Raw genomic sequence first — 24,115 nt, forward strand, 5'->3', positions numbered from 1 at the left:
GCGCAGTCCCACTGAGACTCTGGCTCCCGAGGGCCTGAATCACTTTTGAAGATAGGATTTAGGAGCCTGGGTCACTTGGATGCTTTGGAAAACGCACCCAGCGCTCCAAGCCCAGCTGGAAACCAAAAGCACCTTTGTAGCGAGGAATGTAGCTCACGAGAACAAGAGGAATACCCTTTCCTGCGCCCCTTGGTGCATTACTGTGCATCTCTTCATCCATCCTACTAATAATTATATTTCATATCTATTGCCTCTCTCACCTTCCCACCGGGGTGTGGCCCCCCTCAGAGGCTTTGGTGATGAGTATATTTTTAAATAAAACACACAACTTTTCTAGTCCTGCGACCACTGTATACCTGCATCTCAGCTCTTTGGCTCATTTGCATACAACACGCTGGCTGGCTATACCGCAGCGGAATATGCTCAGTCCTCAACTCGGCCAATCCAAGCGCTGCATGCTAATTTCCGCTTGCCTCCAATGGGTGCCGCCCCCAGCCGTCAAGCTATTGTTGGGTGTACTATACCAGCTGGAGAGTGGAGTGGGGCTGCCCCATTGGATATGGTGCTAAATATGGGGATTCCTTAGGGCAAGAAAAGAGATGGAGTGGGGGGCAGTGAGGGGCAGAGGGAGGCATCTGCTGGTGTTATGGGATCTCTCATGTACATGTATGTAGATCATATTAGGATCTTGGCCTAGGAAATCCTTGAGCCAGGTCCTTCCAGGGGAATTCAATGTGACAACAACTTCCGTGGGGGGTAAGTAGATCTGGATAATGACCCCTCAAGGCGTTATTTACCCTTGTGCCCCTACATTTACCACCCAGGGAGCTAACCGGACCAGTGAAATTAGCCTCACCCCCTCCACTCCATAGCGTTTGCCCTCACACAGCCCTTCTGGCTACAGGCTCTCTGGGAGGTGGGACGGAGATGCCAGGAAGCCAAAGTTTTCAGACTTTATTTACTGCTGAAAGAGGCAGCGGCTGCTGTGAGGGGGACAGAGTCAAGGGAGTGGGGAAAAGGGACCCCCCACAGATCAGCTCTTCTGTGTACATTTCAGAAGGTCCGAGCCTGGGATGGTCACAGGCTACAGACAGTCAAGTGGGGAGAGGGAGGAACAAAGGGGATGAGGGGAGAAGAGAGAGGGAGATGGAAGGAAAATCCAGAGAGAACAGACTGTGGTGATGAATGGGGTGTATTGGGAGATAGCTAGATAGAGGCTACGTATTGGGGATGCATGGATAGATAATAATAATCCCTAGCTCATCTACAGTCCTTTCCATCAGCAGATCTCAAAGTGTTTTACAAAGCAGGTCAGGATCATTATCCCCATTTTGTGGATGGGGAAACTGAGGCATAGAGCTAGACCGTCCCTTGACCAAGGTCGCCTAGCAGCAGAACCTAGGTCTCTGTGAGTCCCAGTCCACTGTGCTAACCACTAGGCTACACTGTCTCCCAGGTCAGTCCCTTGATAGATGCTGTGTGTGGGATTGATAGCGAGGTAGAACGGAGTGCATGGGGATGCATGGATGGTTATGTACGGAGGGAGAAAGAGAGAGAGAGACAGACAGACAGATACCCCCCACACCAAAGCGTCACAGCCAAGCAACACTGTTCAGTGCCTGTGGCACCAGGGCATACCATACAAGTGGAACTGGGCATGGAGGGGGTTGGGTCAGACTCTGGGATCGTTGACGTGGCCCATGAACATGGGGAAGCTGTGGTTGTCATTCCACAGCATGAAGAAGAAGGGCTGCTGCACATCGAAAACCCAGGCGGTGCGGGCCACCGAAAAGGCCGTGGCAGCCGCGGCCTCCAACCCTTCCTCATTCAGCTCCAGCATGGCCCGCTGCTGGGCGCTCGTCACCAACAGATCCTCTGCCTCTGAGATGCCGCACAGGTTGGAATCATAGAAAATGCCATAGTCTGGAGAACAGGCAGAGACGGGAGGATGTAGGAGCCACTCCTCAGTGCCCAGGAGTCTGTCCCAGTCCTGGAGACCCCACCCTCACCCCGGGTAGAGACCAGTGCCAGAGATCAGCCATGGAGATGGACCACTCTGAACCAGGGGAGCCCATGATACATCCAGTGGTCTCATGGGACCAAGAGACATGGGACTGATCAGCTATGGGAATGGGTCATTCCAAACCAAGGGAGCCTGTGATGTGTCCAAAAGTCAAATGGAGCCAATAGACATTGGTGTGTTGGATTGGCCATGGAGATGGATCACTCGGAACCAGGCGTCCATGATCCATCCAGCAGTCTCACATATCCATCAGACATGGGATAGATCAATCAAGGAAATGGGTCACTCAGAACCAGGGAGCTGTAGGGTCGGTCCATGGTCTGTCCACTGGTCTCATAGGCCCAGTAGACACTGGTGTGGTGGATTAGCCAGGGGAATGGGTCCCTCAGAAGCAGTGGTCTGACTCTACCCCTCAGGAAATGACATCATTGCTCGTCCATTCCCCTCCAGGAAGTGATGTCACAACCAACACCCCTGCTCTGATGTCCCTTCCTGCCCAGAGGGGGGGTGGGCTCTCTTGCCTCTTCCCCTCCCACCCCTAGTACCCCCCAGCCCAGCCCCTGCTGCCACCATCCATCACCCGTTCAGCACCATCCTTACCCATCTCCCCCAAGATGTCCATGAGGTTGTGGGAGCTGTCCAGCTTCAACTTGGGCAGGCTCACCACAGTGGACTTGAAGGGGGAGTCCATCAGCTTCTTCATCACCGCAGTGAAGGTCTCTTTGGTCAGCTTCCGCTCCACCTCAGCGAGCATCTGGGACACATGCTGGGGCACGATGACTATGAGGCTCATGTTGTGGGACAGCTGCAGCCGGCCAACCTTGGGGGAAGATGACACAAAGGCCTCTCTGTGCTGAGGGCCTGTCCTCAGCCCCGATCAAACGTCCCCTTCTCCCGTCCATCTCTTCCTGTGCCACAGCTGGGCCCCCATCACCCCATCCCCCTATTCCTGGAGTCCTTTCAATGGGACCTCCAAGACACCTGCGGGCGTGAACCAGCAGCATGTCACTGATTGCAGTCTTGGTCAGCTGGGGATCAGGCCCTTTGGGCCTACACCTACCCTGCTCCACCAACTGCAACCCCTGCGAGCCAGGGAATGGGTACATGGTGCCTTTGCTGCCCCACTCCCCATCCCTGGGACAGCATCCATTTCTCCCACATGCTTTTGTGTCCCCAAGTCCCGCCCCCTTCCCGTTCTTCGTCCTGTCTACTCCCACGCCTGGGCAATTAGGGCCGAGTGACACTTTTTCATCAAACCATTTTTTTTCAACCACATTTCCTCCAAAACTTCCCGCCAAACATATTTTGGGACAAAACAGTGGAAAATGAACATTTTCTATTAAATGGCTTCAGGTTTCAAAAGCCAGAAATGTTGCTCACTGACTTTTTAAAAAAAACTGAAAAATATTTTTTGCCAAAATCAAATTAAAAAATGTGTTTGAAACCAAAGAACACTTTTCTTCTTTATGTAAACCTGTTTTTTTAACCAAATCCTGTTTTATTCAAACAAAAGACCAATTGGGTTTCTTACTGAAAATTTTCACCCCATAAACAACGGATTTCCTTTTTAACAGAAAACTAATTTTTTTTAACCAAAAAGCAATTAGATTGTTGCTCTTACCAAACCCATGTTTACTTTCTACCCCAAAACCAATCAAAAGGACAAAAAAAATTCTTAAAGAAAACCAATTAAAAAAAAAAATTCTTTCCAGAAACCAATTTTCTTTCGAAACAAAACACAGTGGTTTTAGAGCACTAAACTCAGTGTTTTCCCTGCTAACAACTGATTTGCTTTCTAACAAAAAAAATTGATTTGCTGACAAATTGAAATGTGTTAGTTTCTCGTTTAAAAAAGTCACGGCCAAACAAACCAACCACCCCTCCCCCCACCCAAAAAATCTCTGAAATATGTGTTGCCTGGAAATCATGAAGGAAACAAACGTTTTTGGACTTTTCCCACAAAAAATCTTGGTGTTTTGTGACCAGCTCAGCAAATAATGCTAGGGTCAGTTGGAAATGTGGGACAATAACGACTTGCAGTTGTCAATGCTGACCATCTCTCTTAGGGTCTTATCCCAGCACCCAGCACCAGAATATCTGGGTGTCTTGCATGTAGAACCAATGCTGTGCTGGAGAAAAAGCTTCCCGGGCAATTACTGGATCCACGCTCTGTGGAGCCATGGATATTGGATGCCATGAGTTGAGAGTCCTCAGCTTGAGATCCCCACACCCCACCTGCACCTTGAGCCTGCTATTCTGAGAAGCTGGCTTCACTCAGATGAGATGGGAGGTGGGGAGGGGAGAGGAGTGTGGAGAAGGGGGCACAGGGGACATCGCTAAGTGACATTATGGAGGAGATGTGATGGGGTGGAAAACAAGAAGGAGAAAGTGGAGGGGAGAAGGAGGGGAAAATGGAGTTGCCATTGGAAGGTAGGCAAGGCAGGGGCCAAGAGGAGAGGGGTGTGGCACAGATCACCCGCGGGGGCTCACCTTGGCCTGCAAGCTGGGGTCATTGAAGAATGCCAGTGGGTACTTCTTGCTGGTCATCATTGGCACCCAGATTGGGGCCTGGCCCGGGCGGTAGAATGTCTCGTTCACTGTGTTCTTCACTTTAAAGGTCGTCTTCCATTTGGCTTGAGGGCAAAAGGACAGGGAGATGTAGCCGGGGAGCACCCTCAGTGCATGCCACAAGGGGTATCCCAGAGGCGTCCCTCGAGGGCAGGGGGCTTGAGGGGATGAGCAGCCTGGAGGAGTCCCTTGTGGCAGGGAGCTCCAGGTGGGCTCCCTGGGGGCTCGGATATCTCAGGGGACAGGTCTCAGTGGGTGCAAGTATCGCAGGGGTGGGTCTATCAGGAGTGGCAGAGGGAGCGTGTCCCTGGAGACTCGGATATTGAGGGGGGAGGGGGGAAGTGTCCAAGGGACCTGAGTTTCTGGAGGGGATGTAGGGGGGCAGGGAGCAGGTCCTAGGCATGGCACGGTGCAATGCCCCCCTCCCTTACATTGGAAATAGACAGCGTTGAGCAGCACCAGCTGGACGTCAGGCTCCAGCTCCTTCAGCAGCCTCTTGATCTTGTTCTTGGTCACGTCTCTCACCCACTTGTTGATGAGTTTCAGGTCCTGGGTCTTGTTGCCACTGAGCTCCTGGGGCTGGCTGTTGTAGAAGCGCAGCGACTGGTTGAGGAAGGCTTCATTCAGGGGCAGGCCTGCAAGCCGGGAAGGCAAGGGGATGAGGAACCGAATGCCATTGCTGCCCTGTGAAGCCCTCAAACTCTCCTCTGCCACCTGGGCAACACCAACCTCCCCTTACTCCCCTAATAACATTGCAAACCCTCTTCCTGACCATAGGAAGTTAGACAACCCCTTGCCCCTTCCAGTGCCTCAGTTTCCCCATCTGTAAGATCACCTCTCTGCTGAGCAGCATTAGATGTCGGGGCCCTGCAGGGGAAATCGCAAGGGGATAACTTGTTTATTTATACCATCTCCACCTGTCCTGGAACGGGGTGGTCACAAAGAGCATTCAGGCTAATCCCCTCTTTCAGAGATCCCAGTCCAGACTCCAATGCCCACTTCCCAGGAAGCAAGTCTGTCGCCAGAATTGACTCTAGTTACAGACATTAAGGCAGAGAGCAAAGCCTTCTGCTGTTTGTAACAGCTCCTCCCAAAAAGAAACTACATTACAAAACTAACAGCAACACAGCATGTCTCCAAAGCCTGAACACTTGCTCGCATGCTAAAAAAAAAAAGAGCTTGTGAGGCTCTCTGCAACAGTACTGCCTTGGGACCCCTGCCATGACAATACCTCCTTCCCTGAAGGCATGCTGGAGAGGAGGAGTTGGAAAGTGCTTTGAGATCCTCAGAGGGAAAAGCAAAGCACTGGCGTTTCTCTGCTGACCTGAGTAGCGATGTGAAGCCCTCACACCCACTCACCTTGGCGGAGGAAGAACTTTGAGGCCGAGATCAAGGCCTGGGATTTGAGGAGCCGCTGCAGTGGAGTGTGGACGCAGACAAGATCTGAGGGGTAGGAGAGGATGGACTCCAGCCGTTCTTTGGTTTCGCCCCGGGCCCCTGCATGAGAAGAACAAGTTCTCAGATGGGAGGATGAAGATTGACAGGGCTGGGGAAAGGGGCAAGGGCCACTCCTGCAGGGGGACTGGCCTCAGATAATTCCGTGTGTGGGTAGCACTGGGAGCTGGGCTGGAGACTCATCCCCATGGGATAGCTTGGTCTTTGGGGTTTCCTTGGTTGGCCGGGCCTCCCCTTCTCAGCAGGGGCTCCCAGTACTATTGGTAACATCATCCCATCCCAGCCACCCAGCAGTGTTGCTTTGGCCCATGGCCAATGGGAGAAGGCTCTCAGTGCACCATCCCTGAGGGAGGCAGAGCTGGGCATGGCCCTGTCAAGATGGGAGTGAGTATGGGGAATTGTGGGGGGTGAGTGAAGGGGTATGTGTAATGGGTGTTTGTGAGAGAGAGGTGGGTGTGAGCGATGGCTGTGTTTGTGAGGTTGAATGTGTGTGCAATAGTTGTGTGACCAGCTCTGTGTGTGTGGTGGTTTTGTGTGTGCAATGGTTGTGTGTGTATGTGTCAGATGGCTCTGTGTGTGCTGACTGGATTTGTGTAACGGTTGTGTGTGTGCACGTACACAGTGGTTGTGCGTGTGTGAAATGATTGTGTCTGCGCATGCAATGGCTGTGTGCACAATGGTTGTGCATGCGATGGTAGTGTGTGCATGCATGATGGCTGTTTGGTCCTGTGATGTTTGTGTGGACATGTCTGGTGACTGTGTGATGGGTGTATATGTGACAGGGGTATGCGTGTGTGTGCGTGTGTGTGATGGATGTGGGTATGCACGATGGGTGTATGTGTGACAGGTGTGTATGAGATACCTGTAGGTATGCGTGAGAGGTATATGTATGATGCGTGTATGTGTGTGTGTTTGTGTGAGACAGCTGTGGGTGTTATGGTGTATGTGTGACGTGTGTGTGTGAAGGCTGGGTATATGTGTAACAGGTGTGTGTGTGTGACAGCTGTGGGTACATGTGGTATGTGTATGTGTGGCTGGTGTGTGTGCAACAGGTGTGGGTATGAATGATAGGTGTATGTGTGACAGGTGTGTGTGTGACAACTCTGAGTATATGTGATGGATGTATGTATAACAGGTGTGTGTGACAGCTGTGGGTATGCGTGATGGGTGTATGTGTGACAGGTGTGTGTGTGTGAGACAGCTGCATCTGCATGTGCGTTGACTGTGTGTGTAACTGCTGTGTATGTGTGCACTGGCCTTACCCAGCAAGAGGTGTGAGAGCGCCAGGGCCACGCTGAAGGGCGAGAAGACCACGTTGGAACCAGTGCCTTCCACCTTGGCCAATTTCGAATAGAACTTCAGTGCAAAATCAGTCAGCGCTGTTGCAACCCTGGGGCTCTCCTCCTTGGAGTCGTCCGCACAGGTTCCCCAGGGGTCACTGGGTGGGCACCGCTGAGGTGTTGTGATGGGTGCTGTAGTGGCCTCAGTGGTCGGTGCAGCAGTGGGCTCCTTGGCTGGCTCCTTTTCTAGCTCCTTGGCTGGCTCCTTGTCTAGCCCCTTGGTCCACTTCGTGGACAGCTTCTTATCTAGCCCCTTGGCTAGCTCCTTGACTGATTCCTTGTCTAGCTTCTTGGCTGGCTCCTTGGATGATTCCTTGTCTAGCTCCTTGACTGGCTCCTTGGATGATTCCTTGTCTAGCTCCTTGACTGGCTCCTTGACCGATTCCTTGTCTAGCTCCTTGGCTGGCTCCTTGGATGATTCCTTGTCTAGCCCCTTGGCTGGCTCCTTGGATGATTCCTTGTCTAGCTTCTTGGCTGGCTCCTTGGATGATTCCTTGTCTAGCCCCTTGGCTGGCTCCTTGGATGATTCCTTGTCTAGCTCCTTGACTGGCTCCTTGGATGATTCCTTGTCTAGCTCCTTGGCTGGCTCCTTGGATGATTCCTTGTCTAGCCCCTTGGCTGGCTCCTTGGATGATTCCTTGTCTAGCTCCTTGGCTGGCTCATTGTCTGGTTTGTTGTGTGGCTCATCTAGTTCCTTGGCCAGCTCTGTGATATTTTGGATCTCTGGTACACAGGGGAGACAGGTTTGCATAATTTTTGGTGGGGCCCAGAACAGTCCCACCCCCCCACTGCCCCCTACACCTGCCTTGTAAGCCAATATACAGTAACTCCTCACTTAAAGTCGTCCTGGTTAATGTTGTTTTGTTGTTACATTGCTCATCAATTAGAGCAGTGGTTCTCAAACTTTTTTTTTCGCGGACCACTTGAAAATTGTTGAGGGTCTTGGCGGACCACTTAATGATCTTGCCAAATGTTGTTTGTACCGTTAGCTGACTATTGTAAAGCGCTTTGGATAAAAAACCCTTAACATTTTTTTGTTCTACACATAAAAGCACACAACTCATATTTTAATATCAGTGTGTCACGGAGCCCCCGGGCAATGCTCTGGAACTGCTCCCTACGAAGCCAGGCAGGACTCTGGGGAAGTCTCCTTTCTGGGAGCAGCCTGTCTTCAGGACACACAGCTCACACAACTTCCACCTTCCTGGGTCCGACCTCAGAGCATTCAGCATCCTCTGCCCCTCCGTGCGCTTCCCACAGCGAGTCCGCCCAGGTGGGCTCCTGGGGAAGCCAGAGGGTCCTGCACCCCAACTTCGCAGTCAGACGTGACTCTCAGCCAGCCAGTAAAACAGAAGGTTTATTAGATGACAGGAACATGATCTAAAACAGAGCTTGTAGGTACAGAGAACAGGACCCCTCAGCTGGGTCCATTTTGGGGGGGCAGTGAGCCAGACAACCCCCTCTGCACTTCACTCTATGTCCCCAGCCAGCCCCAAACTGAAACTCTCTCCAGCCCCTCCTCCTCTGGGCTTTGTCCCTTTCCCGGGCCAGGAGGTCACCTGATTCCTTTGTTCTCCAACACCTATAGCTCTCACCTTGCAGGGGGGAAGGGCCAGGCCATCAGTTGCCAGGAAACAGGGTGTTGGCCATTCTCTGTGTCCAGACCCCTGCACACACCTGCTCTCTAGGGCTCTGCAACAATCATACACCCTTATCCCACCACCTAGATACTTAAGAACTGCATAGGGGAAACTGAGGCACCCCCACAATATTCAGAGGAAACATTAAGAACAGTCCCGCTTCGTCACACAGTAGTCTTAACCTTTCTAATGAGATGGATGTACCCTCTCTCCCCTACCGCAGCAGCCCCTGAGCTGGGGCTGGGAAGGAGGGCTGTCTCTCCCCGGCAGACGCAGCCCTGGAGCTGGGGAAGGTCGCCTCTTTCTCTGGCTGCCGCAGCCCTGCACGACACCAATTCCCCCCACCCCCTTTTCTCACACGACTGCCCTCTCCCACCTACTCCTTAGTTCCCCCAAGACCACCACCTGACCTTACAAGTGCATTTTCTCCAGCGTCCAGGCACTTAATTAGTGGAGCCAGGCCTGCACAGCTCCACTAATTAGGTGGGTGCCCTTCATTGTTTCATGTGCGGCCACCCAGGCGTGCACCTTAGAAGGAACTATCCACAGACCACCTGAATGGAGCTCGCGGCCCACAGTTTGAGAACCTCTGAATTCGGGAACATGCTCATTTAAAGTTGCGCAATGCTCCCTTATAACGTTGCTTGGCAGCCGCCTGCTTTGGCCACTGCTTGCAGGAAGAGCAGCCTGTTGCCGCTAGCTGGAGGGGGCTTGGAACCAGGGTGGACCGGCAGCTCCCCTGAGTTCCCTGTGCGGCAGCAGGCTAGCAATTGCTAGGAAGTTCAGCTGTCCCTCCCTCCACTGCCCTGTGCTGCTCCTGCCCTCTGCCTTGGAGCTGCTCCCGGTAGCCTCCTGCTTGCTGTGCATGGGGCGGGGAGAGGGGTGCTAATGTCATGGTGTGTCCCCCCTGCTCCTGCCCCCTGTTCCTTTACCCCATCCACAGAGCGGCGGGGGGGGGCGGGGGTCAGGGCAGACACGACAGGGCTCAGGATGCTGGCAGAAGCTGCGGTCTCAACTTGCTGATCTCCTTAAAATGGCAATGGCCTTAGAGTGGGGTCAGCGTACTTAAAGGGGCAATGCACGCCTCTCTCTCTCTCACATACACACAGGTTGCGTGTCTCTGTCTCTCTCTGCCATGCTGTCTCCCCTCCCTCCATTCGTGCTGCCTTGTAGAGTGTGAGCCTACATTAACAACAATGTGTTAACCCTTGAGGGCTCAGCTGAGTGCTAATTCATCATTTAGCAGTAAGGCATCCCCTGGGAAATATCCCACTCCCTGACTTCACCACCTCAACCAAGCTTCACAATCATCATTGCTGTGTACAGTATTTGTTTGTTTAAAACTTATACTGTGTGTCTATATATATATAGTCTTTTGTCTGGAAAAAAATTCACTGGAACCGAACCCCCGTATTTACATTAATTCTTATGGGGAAACTGGATTCGCTTAACATCATTTAGCTTCAAGTAGCATTTTTCAGGAACATAACTATAATGTTAAGTGAGGAGTTACTGTACATTTTTTTAAATAATGTAAAAATGTGAGGGCTCTGGGGTGAGGCTAGTGATGAAGGTTTTGGGGTGTGGGAGGGGCTGAGGCAGAGGGTTGGGGTGCAGGGATGAGGGCTATGGGGTGGGGCTGGGGGGGTTGGGAGGGGCTCAGGACTGAGGCAGAGGGTTGGGGTGTGGGGAGTGAGGGCTCTGGCTGGGGGTGGGGGCAGGACAGGGGTTGAGGAGGCAGGAGAGAAGGACTCCCCGCAGCCCTCTCCCAGCTGGCAGCAGGGAGCTCCAGGGGCAGAGCCCCCCTCTTCCGCCCCACACCACACTCACGTTGCACCACCGTCACTGCACATGCTCCTAGGGCCCCTCTCAGGTCCAGCAAGCCCCTTCGCCTCCCCTGTGGTGGGTGCCGGGGGGATTGCCATCACATGTGCACCTCCCCCCCCCCGCTGCCCCTTGCCCAGCATGGTGGTACATGTCTCTCAGGGACCCCTCCTGGGCCACACATGCCAGTAGCACAAGCGGCCTCCCCTTCTCTCTCTGTCACACTGGAGGCAGCTCTGCAACCTGCAGACTCCTCTTTCCCTGACCCCTCCTAGATCTCCTGCCCCTCCATCTCTCCCCCATCCTCTACTCCCTTCCCGGGTCTGCAGAGCTTCTTCCTGCCAAATCACATAGAATCATAGAATAACAGGGTTGGAAGGGACCTCAGGAGGTCATCTAGTCTAACCCCCTGCTCAAAGCAAGACCCCAATCCCCAATATTTGCCCCAGATCCCTAAATGGCCCCTCAAGGATTGAACTCACAACCCTGGGTTTAGCAGGCCAATGCTCAAACCACTGAGCTATCCCTCCCCCGGTCCTCTTGGCAGGGATGGAATAGAAGGTGAGTCCCATTGTTGGCTTCCTCACCTCCTGTGGAGTCAAGGCCAGTAGCTTGTAAGGAGAACTCGGAAGCAGAGTGCTGTTTGTCCCCTTCTGCGCCATCCAGCCAATCCTGCTGTGCCAACACCAGAGGGGAAAGGAGAAGGATCCATCAGATAAGTGAGATCCAAGGCCCAAGGGGTGTGATGGGCTCCTGGGCACCAACACGCAGGGCAGCATCAAGGGGAATTGGATCTGGTACCAACTAAGGGGCGATTCACTGCCCCTTGCCCCTCAGGAACTGCCTGAATCTCCCCAGCTGGAGATTCAGCTGAGTGGGGAAATCCCCAATGGGTGGAGCTACAGGGAAGTTCCTCAGAGGCGGACTTTTCAGGAGGCAGAACTGGGGGGAAGTTCCCAGGAGGTGGAGTTTCCGGAAGGTGGAGCTCTGGGGGAGTGGGTGTGGCCAGAGCACACCACTCTGGTAAATATTCTTTGTTCAAAATGTTTTTTCAACAAAAAATGGCTTTTTAATCAAAATGGCATTTCAGGGGCAGGGGGAATCTCCATTTTTGGATGACATGGCTCAGTTAAAAACCCATTTTTTCAGTCTCCAAAAACAGAAAAATTTCAGGGCTTAGGTGAAAATGTTCAGTGAAAGCAAATATTTCTGTCCAACTGGCTAAAGTTTTTTGCTTTCCAGTTATCAGAAACCAAAACATTTTCAGTCACCAAAACCCATCATTTTTCCAGTTTTAGGTTTTTGCTGAAATAAATGAAATTTCAGAAAATGTTACAGTTTTCAGCAATGAAAACAAGTAACATCTCAGTTGGAAAATTTTCAATAAACTCCCAAATTTTTGCCGAAGCAGGTGAAAATTTTTGGGTTTCCAGTGCCTTAAACCCCCAAATTTGGGGAAAAGTAGTTTTGGTGGCCAAACATGGAATTTATTTTCCGTTTTTTGTTAATAAAAACCCAAAAGGTTTTGCAGAAAAATATAGGCAAAAATGAAAGAAAATGGTTGTTTTTGCCAATTGTTTTGCAGGTTTAATAAACCAAACATCCTCCACATCCAGAGCGCTGACCATCCCCAGATGGGCACTTACCAGTTGGCATAGCTCAGAGCAACCCCCAGGCGGCTCCAGTATGTGCCAGGATTGGGGCAGAGTTGAGCAAAGACCCAGCATGCTATGCTGTGCCCACTGGCTCTGGCCCTGTAGTCTGAAGAGTGGGATTTCAGGCACTGGAGCTGGTGCCGGGCTCTGCTATGGGCTTCCTGGCCTGAGCCCTACCCCACGCCCCGGGCAAAGCAGGTGCATGTGGGCATGTGGTGGCATCCCATGATTCAGATCAGTCCCTGGTTCTGGCTACTTCCACTGTTTGGGGGCCCAGCTCTGCCCACTCGAGGGGCACTGACTCCCCACTCGGGAGCTGACTTTCAGGGCTGTGGGTCACCCACAGCTGCCACTGACATCAGTGCTTGTCCCTGGTGCTCAGCACCTCTGTATCTCCAGCCCTAGTGTCCTTGGAGCATTCATCTCCAGTACTCAATGGGTTAAACTCCCCCCTCCCCAGGAAGGACAAGGCTCCCCCAGCACGGAGGATGGACTCACGCCTGCGAAGGTCACCAGCCACACTAGGATCAGCCAGCTCTTCATGGCAACGAATCCTGCCAAAGCAATGCCCAGAAGTCAGTGAAAACCCTTCCCACCTTTGCCCTCTCCTGGCCCAGCTGCCCACAGTGCTGGGCCTGGCTGGGGCAGGCTGGGACCCCCAGGTGCACCCCCACCCCACTGAAGCACAGTGCCCCCTCCTCAGCCTGCTCTGCCCAATGCCCTTTCCATTGCACTCCCTCGGCTTCTGTCTGTTTGGCCACCCCCTCTGTGCCAGTCTGTCTGTCCTGTCTCTCTGTCCCCCAATCTCCACATGTCTGTCTGCTCACCCCCTCTGTGTCTGTTTGCCCCCCAATCTCTTTATCTGCCTGTTTGTCCACTCCCTCAGTCTGTCCATCCTCTCTCTCTATGCCTGTCTGTATGTCCCCTATCTCTGTGTCTGTCTATCTGTCTACTTCCTTTGTGCCTATCTGTTTCTTCATCTTAGGGCCTGTCTGTTCCCCACATCTCTATGTCTGTCTGTCCATCCTCCCCCTCTGTCTGTCTGTCCCCCTCATCTCCCTGCCTGTCTGTCCTTCCACACCCTTTGTCTTTTGTTCCCCCATCTCCTTGCTTTTCTGTCTGTCCATCCCTTCTGTGTCTGTCTCCCCACTCTGTGACCCTCTCAGTCTGTCTTTCTCACCCTTCTGTGTCTGTCTGTCTGTCCCCCACCCTCCCCACTTGTGCCTGTGTCTGTCTACGCACCTCTTTCTGTGCGTACGTCTGTCTGCCTCCCCCTCTCTGTGTGTGACTCTGGGTCTTCCCATTCTGTCTCTTTCGCAATCTCTCATCACATGGCCAGTGTGGATGCTAGGTTCACTCCCAGCAGCTCCCCACCCCTCTTGCTGAAAGCCAGGGGCTGAGAGGCTGAGCCAGGGAGAAGGAGGAAGAGACACCAGATGCAGAAGAGAGAGAGAGAGAGAGAAGAAGGGCTGACAGAGGTGAAAAAGGGCTGCAATCTGCCTCATATCTGACCCCAGACCCAGAGCCCCACCTGCTTCCTGTGTTCCAGAGTGATCAGTGTCCAAACCCGAGCCCAGCACTCAGGGCACAGAGGGCTGTTGAGGGTGGAGCATGGGGTGGAGGGGATGCACCCATTGGCTGGCTCTGGCCCCAGCCTGTTAAAAATTAAGGATGATTGATTCCTGGTGTGATTTCCCGTAAATCAGGGGCAAGAGGGGTGGGCAGCAGCTGATGCAGGGGAGGCACCGGGTGGATTCTCCAACTCTGTCAAAGGTGCCAGCTGGAAACCGGGACCTTGGGCCCCCCTCCCCCATGACTATAGCTCCCTGGGGCACCAACCGGAGGCCAAAGGTACTGGCTTGAAGTGGTTTCAATCATATACAGGGTTTGCAGTTTGGTTCAATGGGTCTCAGCACCCCCATTATACACATTGTCCCAGAGCCCCTGCTGGGGTCCCATCTCCAGAGGCTATGCCCCTGGACAGTAACTGATGGTGTAAAACTCCTGTCCTTGTTTACTGTCCCTGTTTGTTGCTGCTGGGATCAGAGCTCCATTTTTCTGGTTAGGTCAGCAAGCCACAGCCACGTATGAGTATTTCTGTGCTAGGGGCCCAATTCCCAATCTGAGGTTGGATCCTGTCTCTGGGCCTCTCCTTGTGCACCTGCTACTTTGACCCTAATGGAAATGCCCTGATTTTGATGACTCTCCTTTCTGAAAACAGGGCCATTGTGACAGCCTCTGGAGCTTACAGGGGGGAAAACAGCTCAACAATGTAAGAACAGCATGAAAGCACACATGAGTGCAGTAAGGACTCAGGCCTTATCTAGACACAAAAGCTGCAGTGGGTTAGCCATCCTGGATAGTTAAAGGAGTGGATGGAGTTATACCAGTATATACAGTTTATATCCACTCCTATGAAGGTGCTTATACCATTATACACTGGGATAAAGGTGAATACACGGGGATAGCTATTCCTGTGCAGGAAGAGGAATAAACTACATTAGTATAAGAAAAGGAGTACTTGTGGCACCTTAGAGACTAACCAATTTATTTGAGCATAAATTGGTTAGTCTCTAAGCCCTGGTCTACGCTAGGACTTTAGGTCGAATTTAGCACCATTAAATCGATGTAAACCTGCACCCGTCCACAAAATGAAGCCCTTTATTTCGACTTAAAGGGCTCTTAAAATTGATTTCCTTACTCCACCCCGATAAGTGGATTAGCGCTTAAATCGGCCTTGCCGGCTCGAATTTGGGGTACTGTGGACACAATTCGACGGTATTGGCCTCCGGGAGCTATCCCAGAGTGCTCCATTTTGACTGCTCTGCACAGCACTCTCAACTCAGATGCACTGGCCAGGTAGACAGGAAAAGAAACGCAAACTTTTGAATCTCATTTCCTGTTTGGCCAGCGTGGCAAGCTGCAGGTGACCATGCAGAGCTCATCAGTAGGGGTGACCATGATGGAGTCCCAGAATCGCAAAAGAGCTCCAGCATGGACCGAACGGGAGGTACGGGATCTGATCGCTGTATGGGGAGAGGAATCCATGCTATCAGAACTCCGTTCCAGTTTTCAAAATGCCAAAACCTTTGTCAAAATCTCCCAGGGCATGAAGGACAGAGGCCATAACAGGGACCCGAAGCAGTGCTGCGTGAAACTGAAGGAGCTGAGGCAAGCCTACCAGAAAACCAGAGAGGCGAACGGCCGCTCCGGGTCAGAGCTCCAAACATGCCGCTTCTATGATGAGCTGCATGCCATTTTAGGGGGTTCAGCCACCATTACCCCAGCCGTGTTGTTTGACTCCTTCAATGGAGAAGGAGGCAATACGGAAGCAGGTTTTGGGGATGAAGAAGATGATGATGATGATGAGGTTGTAGATAGCTCACAGCAAGCAAGCAGAGAAACCGGTTTTCCCGACAGCCAGGAACTGTTTCTCACCCTGGACCTGGAGCCAGTACCCCCCGAACCCACCCAAGGCTGCCTCCTGGACCAGGCAGGCGGAGAAGGGACCTCCAGTGAGTGTACCTTTTAAAATACTATACATGGTTTAAAAGCAAGCATGTGAAAGGATTACTTTGCCCTGGCATTCGCGGCTCTCCTGGATATACTCCCAAAGCCTTTGCCAAAGGTTTCTGGGGAGGGCAGCCTTATTGCATCCTTCATAGTAGGACACTTTACCACTCCAGGCCAGTAACACGTACTCAGGAATCATTGTACAACAAAGCATTGCAGTGTATGTTTGCTGGCGTTCAAACAACATCCGTTCTTTATCTTTCTGTGTTATCCTCAGGAGAGTGAGATATCATTCATGGTCACCTGGTTGAAATAGGGTGCTTTTCTTCAGGGGACACTCAGAGGAGCCCATTCCTGCTGAGCTGTTTGCCTGCGGCTAACAGAAATGTTCCCCGCTGTTAGCCACAGGGAGGGGGGAGGGTTGAGGGGGTAGCCACGCGGGGGGGGGGGGGGGGAGGCAAAATGCGACCTTGTAACGAAAGCACGTGCTATGTATGTAATGTTAACAGCAAGGTTTACCCTGAAAGAGTGTAGCCAGTGTTTTATAAAATGTGTCTTTTTAAATACCGCTGTCCCTTTTTTTTTCTCCACCAGCTGCATGTGTTTCAATGATCACAGGATCTTCTCCTTCCCAGAGGCTAGTGAAGATTAGAAAGAAAAAAAAACGCACTCGAGATGAAATGTTCTCCGAGCTCATGCTGTCCTCCCACACTGACAGAGCACAGACGAATAGGCAAATAATGTCAGAGTGCAGGAAAGCACAAAATGACCGGGACGAGAGGTGGCGGGCTGAAGAGAGTAAGTGGCGGGCTGAAGACAGGGCTGAAGCTGAAAGGTGTCAGCAGCGTGATGAGAGGAGGCAGGATTCAATGCTGAGGCTGCTGGAGGACCAAACCAGTATGCTCCAGTGTATGGCTGAGCTGCAGCAAAGGCAGCTGGAGCACAGACTGCCACTACAGACCCTGTGTAACCAACCGCCCTCCTCCCCAAGTTCCATAGCCTCCACACCCAGACGCCCAAAAACGCGGCGGGGGGGCCACCGGCCAACCAGCCACTCCGCCACAGAGGATTGCCCCCAAAAAAGAAGGCTGGCATTCAATAAATTTTAAAGTTGTAAACTTCTGAAGTGCTGTGTGGCATTTTCCTTCCCTCCTCCACCACCCCTCCTGGGCTACCTTGGTAGTCATCCCCCTATTTGTGTGATGAATAAATAAAGAATGCATGAATGTGAAGCAACAATGACTTTATTGTCTCTGCAAGCGGTGATCGAAGGGAGGAGGGGAGGGTGGTTAGCTTACAGGGAAGTAGAGTGAACCAAGGGGTGGGGGGTTTCATCAAGGAGAAACAAACAGAACTTTCACACCGTAGCCTGGCCAGTCATGAAACTGGTTTTCAAAGCTTCTCTCATGCGTACCGCGCCCTCCTGTGCTCTTCTAACCGCCCTGGTGTCTGGCTGCGCGTAACCAGCAGCCAGGCGATTTGCCTCAACCTCCCACACCACCATAAACATCTCCCCCTTACTCTCACAGATATTGTGGAGCACACAGCAAGCAGTAATAACAGTGGGAATATTGGTTTCGCTGAGGTCTAAGCGAGTCAGTAAACTTCGCCAGCGCACCTTTAAACGTCCAAATGCACATTCTACCACCATTCTGCACTTGCTCAGCCTGTAGTTGAACAGCTCCTGACTACTGTCCAGGCTGCCTGTGTACGGCTTCATGAGCCATGGCATTAAGGGGTAGGCTGGGTTCCCAAGGATAACCATAGGCATTTCAACATCCCCAACAGTTATTTTCTGGTCTGGGAATAAAGTCCCTTCTTGCAGCTTTTGAAACAGACCAGAGTTCCTGAAGATGCGAGCGTCATGTACCTTTCCCGGCCATCCCACGTTGATGTTGGTGAAACGTCCCTTGTGATCCACCAGAGCTTGCAGCACTATTGAAAAGTACCCCTTGCGGTTTATGTACTCGGCGGCTTGGTGCTCCGGTGACAAGCTAGGGATATGGGTTCCGTCTATGGGCCCACCACAGTTAGGGAATCCCATTGCAGCAAAGCCATCCACTATGACCTGCACATTTCCCAGGGTCACTACCCTTGATATCAGCAGATCTTTGATTGCGTGGGCTACTTGCATCTCAGCAGCCCCCACAGTAGATTTGCCCACTCCAAATTGATTCCCAACTGACCGGTAGCTGTCTGGCGTTGCAAGCTTCCACAGGGCTATCGCCACTCGCTTCTCAACTGTGAGGGCTGCTCTCATCTTGGTATTCATGCGCTTCAGGCCAGGGGAAAGCAAGTCACAAAGTTCCATGAAAGTGCCCTTACGCATGCGAAAGTTTCGCAGCCACTGGGAATCGTTCCAGACCTGCAACACTATGCGGTCCCACCAGTCTGTGCTTGTTTCCCGAGCCCAGAATCGGCGTTCCACAGCATGAACCTGCCCCATTAGCACCATGATGCATGCATTGCCAGGGCCCATGCTTTGAGAGAAATCTGTGTCCATGTCCTGATCACTCACGTGACCGCGCTGACGTCGCCTCCTCGCCCGGTATTGCTCTGCCAGGTTCTGGTGCTGCATATACTGCTGGATAATGCGTGTGGTGTTTAATGTGCTCCTAATTGCCAAAGTGAGCTGAGCAGCCTCCATGCTTGCCTTGGTATGGCATCCGCACAGAAAAAAGGCGCGGAACGATTGTCTGCCATTGCTCTGACGGAGGGAGGGGCGACTGACGACACGGCTTACAGGGTTGGCTTCAGGGAGCTAAAATCAACAAAGGGGGTGGCTTTACATCAAGGAGTATTTCAGGCAGGACTTCACAGAGGGTTCCAATAAGAAATGGTGCACCTAAGTTATTGTTCTTATTGGAACAAGCAGGTTAGCCTGGCCTCTGATTGATACATGGCTAGGTTTACCTCGCTGCACCTTCTCTGTGAGTGACTGCAGTGTGACCTAGAGGAATGAGTCCCCTAGACGGGGGAGGGGAGGAAGCAAATGAGTACAAAACAAATCTGGTCTATTTCTTGTTTTGATCCACTCCATCTATCTTTTATATCTTTGGCTGGCAGCAGACGGTGCAGAAGGACTGCATGCCATCCACATCTCATGGCTGCTCGGCAGAAGACGGTGCAGTAGGACTGCTAGCCATCCGTATCGCCTGCCCGCTCATCATAAGACAGTTCAATAGGACTGACTGCAGGACTAAAGAGAATGACCTGGTCAAGTCACTCCAAATTTAGTCCCTGCGCCCATGTCTGCCCACGCGCTCCCAGCCGACGTGGCCAGGAGCACCTCGGACATGACGAGGACGGCTACCAGTCGTATTGTACCGTCTGCTGCCAGAAGGCAGTGGGTTGCTGCTACTGTGTACCAATTCCGTACCGCATCTGCCAGCACCCAGGAGACATACAGTGACGGTTACCTGAGCGGGCTCCATGCTTGCCGTGGTATGGCGTCTGCACAGGTAACTCAGGAAAAAAGGCGCGAAACGATTGTCTGCCCTTGCTTTCACGGAGGGAGGGAGGGAACGGGGGCCTGACGATATGTACCCAGAACCACCCGCGACAATGTTTTAGCCCCATCAGAGTGCTCCATTGTGACTGCTCTGGACAGCACTCTCAACTCAGATGCACGATTGTTTGCCGTTGCTCTGACGCAGGGAGGGGCGACTGAGGACATGGCTTACTGGGTTGGCTTCAGGGAGCTAAAATCAACAAAGGGGGTGGCTTTACATCAAGGAGTATTTCAGGCAGGACTTCACGGAGGGTTCCAATAAGAAATGGTGCACCTAAGTTATTGTTCTTATTGGAACAAGGAGGTTAGCCTGGCCTCTGATTGATACATGGCTAGATTTACCTCGCTGCACTTCTCTGTGAGTGACTGCAGTGTGACCTAGAGGAATGAGTCCCCTAGACAGGGGAGGGGGGGAAGCAAATGAGTACAAAACAAATCTGGTCTATTTCTTGTTTTGATCCACTCCATCTATCTTTTACATCTTTGGCTGGCAGCAGACGGTGCAGAAGGACTGCATGCCATCCACATCTCATGGCTGCTCGGCAGAAGATGGTACAGTACGACTGCTAGCAATCCGTATTGCCTGCCTGCTCACCATAAGACGGTTCAATAGGACTGACTGCAGGACTAAAGAGAATGACCTGGTCAAGTCACTCCAAATTTAGTCCCTGCGCCCATGTCTGCCCACGCGCTCCCAGCCGACGTGGCCAGGAGCACCTCGGACATGACGAGGACGGCTACCAGTCATACTGCACCGTCTGCTGCCAGAAGGCAGTGGGTTGCTGCTACTGTGTAGCAATGCCGTGCCGCATCTGCCAGCACCCAGGAGACATACGGTGACGGTTACCTGAGCGGGCTCCATGCTTGCCGTGGCATGGCGTCTGCACAGGTAACTCAGGAAAAAAGGCGCGAAACGATTGTCTGCTGCTGCTTTCACAGAGGGAGGGACGGACGGGGGGACTGACGATATGTACCCAGAACCACCCGTGACAATATTTTTGCCCCATCAGGCATTGGGATCTCAACCCAGAATTCCAATGGGCAGCGGAGACTGCGGGAACTGTGGGATAGCTACCCACAGTGCAACGCTCCGGAAGTCGACGCTAGCCTCGGTACTGTGGAAGCACTCCGCCGAGTTAATGCACTTAGAGCATTTTCTGTGGGGGGACACACACTCGAATATATAAAACCGATTTCTAAACAACCGACTTCTATAAATTCGACCTTATTCCGTAGTGTAGACATACCCTAAGGTGCCACAAGTCCTCCTTTTCTTTTTGCGAATACAGACTAACACGGCTGCTGCTCTGAAACCTGTCATGAGTATAAGATACCGTTGTACCAGAATGATGTCATTTACACTAGTAGCTGTACTCGTATAACCATACCAGAAGAAAATCACACCCCTAACTGACGTAGTTATACCTGTGCAAACCCAACACTGTATGTATAGCAGATCTTGCTCGGGAGCGATACGCTGACACAGTAACCCTTGAGCTCAAAGAGAACTACCCGTCATTTTTCTTTGCATCTTGAGATAGTTTGTGAGCAGTTGAAGTGTAAGTCCTCTCATGTCCAGAGTTTTATCTTTACATCTGCCTGATGTCTGTTTCTTCAGGTGAAACTCAGAGAGCCTCATCATAATGTATCAATCTACATCAAATAAATGACATGCCGGTAGGGCCCAGAATTGGAAGCAAGTCACAGTTGGAGCTTTCTGCCACCTGGGGAAGGTGGTCTGTGAAAGAGATGGAGCTGTCTTGGTCTTAGGTTGCAGTCAGGTCCCATTTTCTAGCTTGTCTCCAAATTTCTGCGAATTCTTCAGAGGAGGTTGGAGTTTTCTCAAATACATTAGAATCCCCCTGAAAACGGTTCCCAGGCAAGGAGGCTCCTTCAGGAGCAGTTTGCCAAGGGTTAATATCTGAGTAGTTTGATTGGATATCTAAGTCACATGATGTTATGGTTTTGGCCCCCACTGGTGTGTGTGTATTACAACTGAGAAACGTGCTACCCATGAGAGATCAGCAACAGTTGCTGAAAATCCACTGTTACCCGCACAAAATTCTCTGTTACTCACAAACTCTAGGGCACCCACCTTTACCCAGGTCCTAGTGCTCAAGGTGTAGCCCTCTTAATTTAGGCACCCCCACCCTTTCCCTGTTCCTAGGGCTCCAGGTAAAAAGCACCTAACTTTACCCCTCCATGGGCTCCAGGCTCTAATCCTCCGTGGGCTCCGGGCAAACACCCTTTCCCTGTGGACTCAGAGCTTAATCTTTTGTGGGTTTACGGGGTCTTTTACTAGTGAAAGAGCTGTACACAGTAATATACTACATAACCTCTATTTATTAACAATCACCAAAACGAGACTGCACATGCTACACATACAGTGCTTACCACTCCCAATAAGACAGATGAACTTTGCTTGATGGCCAGTCAGGACCAGGTCCATCTGGGGGACTCCAGTTTCTGCACGGTGTCATTGGCAGAGTGTTGAGGTCTGGCAGCTCTGATTTTTGGGGCTGTGTCCTGGAGTTGATTGCCAAAGAATTTCCTTTTGGACCCCAGTTTATGTAGTGAAATTTGAGTCCTTTTTAGCTATACCTTAACCAATCATTATACTAAAATTTTACTAACCAATCCTAACATAGTGTAACAAAATTCTTTAACCAATCCTACCCCACCACCTTAATTAATTTACACCTAGCAAAATTAATTATGTAACAGACAGAAAAGAACCAGACAGAGACCATACAGATAAATTTCAGAGTAGCAGCTGTGTTAGTCCGTATCCGCAAAAAGAACAGGAGTACTTGTGGCACCTTAGAGACTAACAAATTTATTAGACCATAAGCTTTCGTGGTCTACAGCCCACTTCATCGGATGCATAGCATGGAACATATAGTAAGAAGATATATATATATATACATTCAGAGAAGGTGGAAGTTGCCATACAAACTGTAAGAGGCTAATTAATTAAGATGAGCTATTATCAGCAGGAGAAAAAAACTTTTGTAGTGCTAATCAAGATGACCCATTTAGACAGTTGACAAGAAGGTGTGAGGATACTTAACATGGGGAAATAGATTCAATATGTGTAATGACCCAGCCACTCCCAGTCTCTATTCAAACCCAAGTTAATGGTATCTAGTTTGCATATTAATTCAAGCTGTTAGGATATAGATATTCAGGCCTGTCTGTAAAGTCCTATACCCTAAGAATTTAGGTGTATTCTTATCACTTAGCTAGTTATAGAGGTTTCAGAGTAACAGCCGTGTTAGTCTGTATTCGCAAAAAGAAAAGGAGTACTTGTGGCACCTTAGAGACTAACCAATTCATTTGAGCATGCTCAAATAAATTGGTTAGTCTCTAAGGTGCCACAAGTACTCCTTTTCTAGTTATAGAGGTATAAAAGAAAGAATCAAAATCACTGTCTGCCGGTGTAAGGGCCTTCTCTCACTGTGACAGTCTGAGACCCTGTTCTTAGGCTAGGGCCTTTGGCTAAGCAGCAGAGGCAGCCATAAGCTGGGAAGCCAATGGTCACATCCTTGCATTCGAAACCAGTCATAGAACCATAGAATCTCAGTCCTGGTCTACACTAGGACTTTAGGTCGAAATTAGCAGCGTTAAATCGATGTAAAACTGCACCCGTCCACACGATCAAGCCCTTTATTTCGACTTAAAGGGCTCTTAAAATCGATTTCCTTACTCCACCCTGACAAGTGGATTAGCGCTTAAATCGGCCTTGCCGGCTCGAATTTGGGGTACTGTGGACACAATTCAACAGTATTGGCCTCCGGGAGCTATCCCAGAGTGCTCCATTGTGACTGCTCTGCACAGCACTCTCAACTCAGATGCACTGGCCAGGTAGACAGGAAAAGAACTGTGAACTTTTGAATCTCATTTCCTGTTTGGCCAGCGTGGCAAGCTGCAGGTGACCATGCAGAGCTCATCAGCAGAGGTGACCACGGTGGAGTCCCAGAATCGCAAAAGAGCTCCAGCATGGACCGAACGGGAGGTACAGGATCTGATTGCTGTATGGGGAGAGGAATCCGTGCTATCAGAACTCCGTTCCAGTTTTCGAAATGCCAAAACCTTTGTCAAAATCTCCCAGGGCATGAAGGACAGAGGCCATAATAGGGACCCGAAGCAGTGCCGCGTGAAACTGAAGGAGCTGAGGCAAGCCTACCAGAAAACCAGAGAGGCGAACGGCCGCTCCAGGTCAGAGCCCCAAACATGCCGCTTCTATGATGAGCTGCATGCCATTTTAGGGGGTTCAGCCACCACTACCCCAGCCATGTTGTTTGACTCCTTCAATGGAGATGGAGGCAACACGGAAGCAGGTTTTGGGGACGAAGATGATGATGATGGTGATGAGGTTGTAGATAGCTCACAGCAAGCAAGCGGAGAAACCGGTTTTCCCGACAGCCAGGAACTGTTTCTCACCCTGGACCTGGAGCCAGTACCCCCTGAACCCACCCAAGGCTGCCTCCTGGACCCGCCAGGTGGAGAAGGGACCTCCGGTGAGTGTACCTTTTAAAATACTATACATGGTTTAAAAGCAAGCATGTGAAAGGATTAATTTGCCC

General features: G+C 51.3%; 1 protein-coding gene across 4 annotated transcripts; it reads right to left on the reverse strand.

Annotated features, from left to right (window-relative positions):
- Positions 1–1,006: 1,006 nt before the first annotated feature.
- Positions 1,007–14,123, reverse strand: SERPING1 (serpin family G member 1). 4 transcript variants are annotated; one of them, XM_074956842.1, is made up of 9 exons: positions 14,037–14,123; positions 13,004–13,059; positions 11,438–11,522; positions 7,309–8,109; positions 5,951–6,088; positions 5,023–5,226; positions 4,514–4,656; positions 2,624–2,843; positions 1,007–1,923 (listed from the first exon to the last, which is right to left on the reverse strand). In XM_074956842.1, exons 2-9 carry the CDS (start codon positions 13,046–13,048, stop codon positions 1,673–1,675), a joined length of 1,887 nt encoding a protein of 628 aa, XP_074812943.1. In that variant the 5' UTR covers positions 13,049–13,059; positions 14,037–14,123; the 3' UTR covers positions 1,007–1,672. The 4 variants fall into 4 exon arrangements, with proteins under 4 accessions (XP_074812943.1, XP_074812939.1, XP_074812941.1 ...); XM_074956838.1 differs by having other exon boundaries at positions 11,438–11,525; XM_074956840.1 differs by lacking the exon at positions 14,037–14,123 and adding an exon at positions 13,748–13,845.
- Between the last annotated feature and the right edge of the window lie 9,992 nt (positions 14,124–24,115).

This window comes from Natator depressus, chromosome 6 (assembly GCF_965152275.1).
Source record: "Natator depressus isolate rNatDep1 chromosome 6, rNatDep2.hap1, whole genome shotgun sequence".
NCBI classification, from domain to species: Eukaryota; Metazoa; Chordata; order Testudines; family Cheloniidae; genus Natator; species Natator depressus.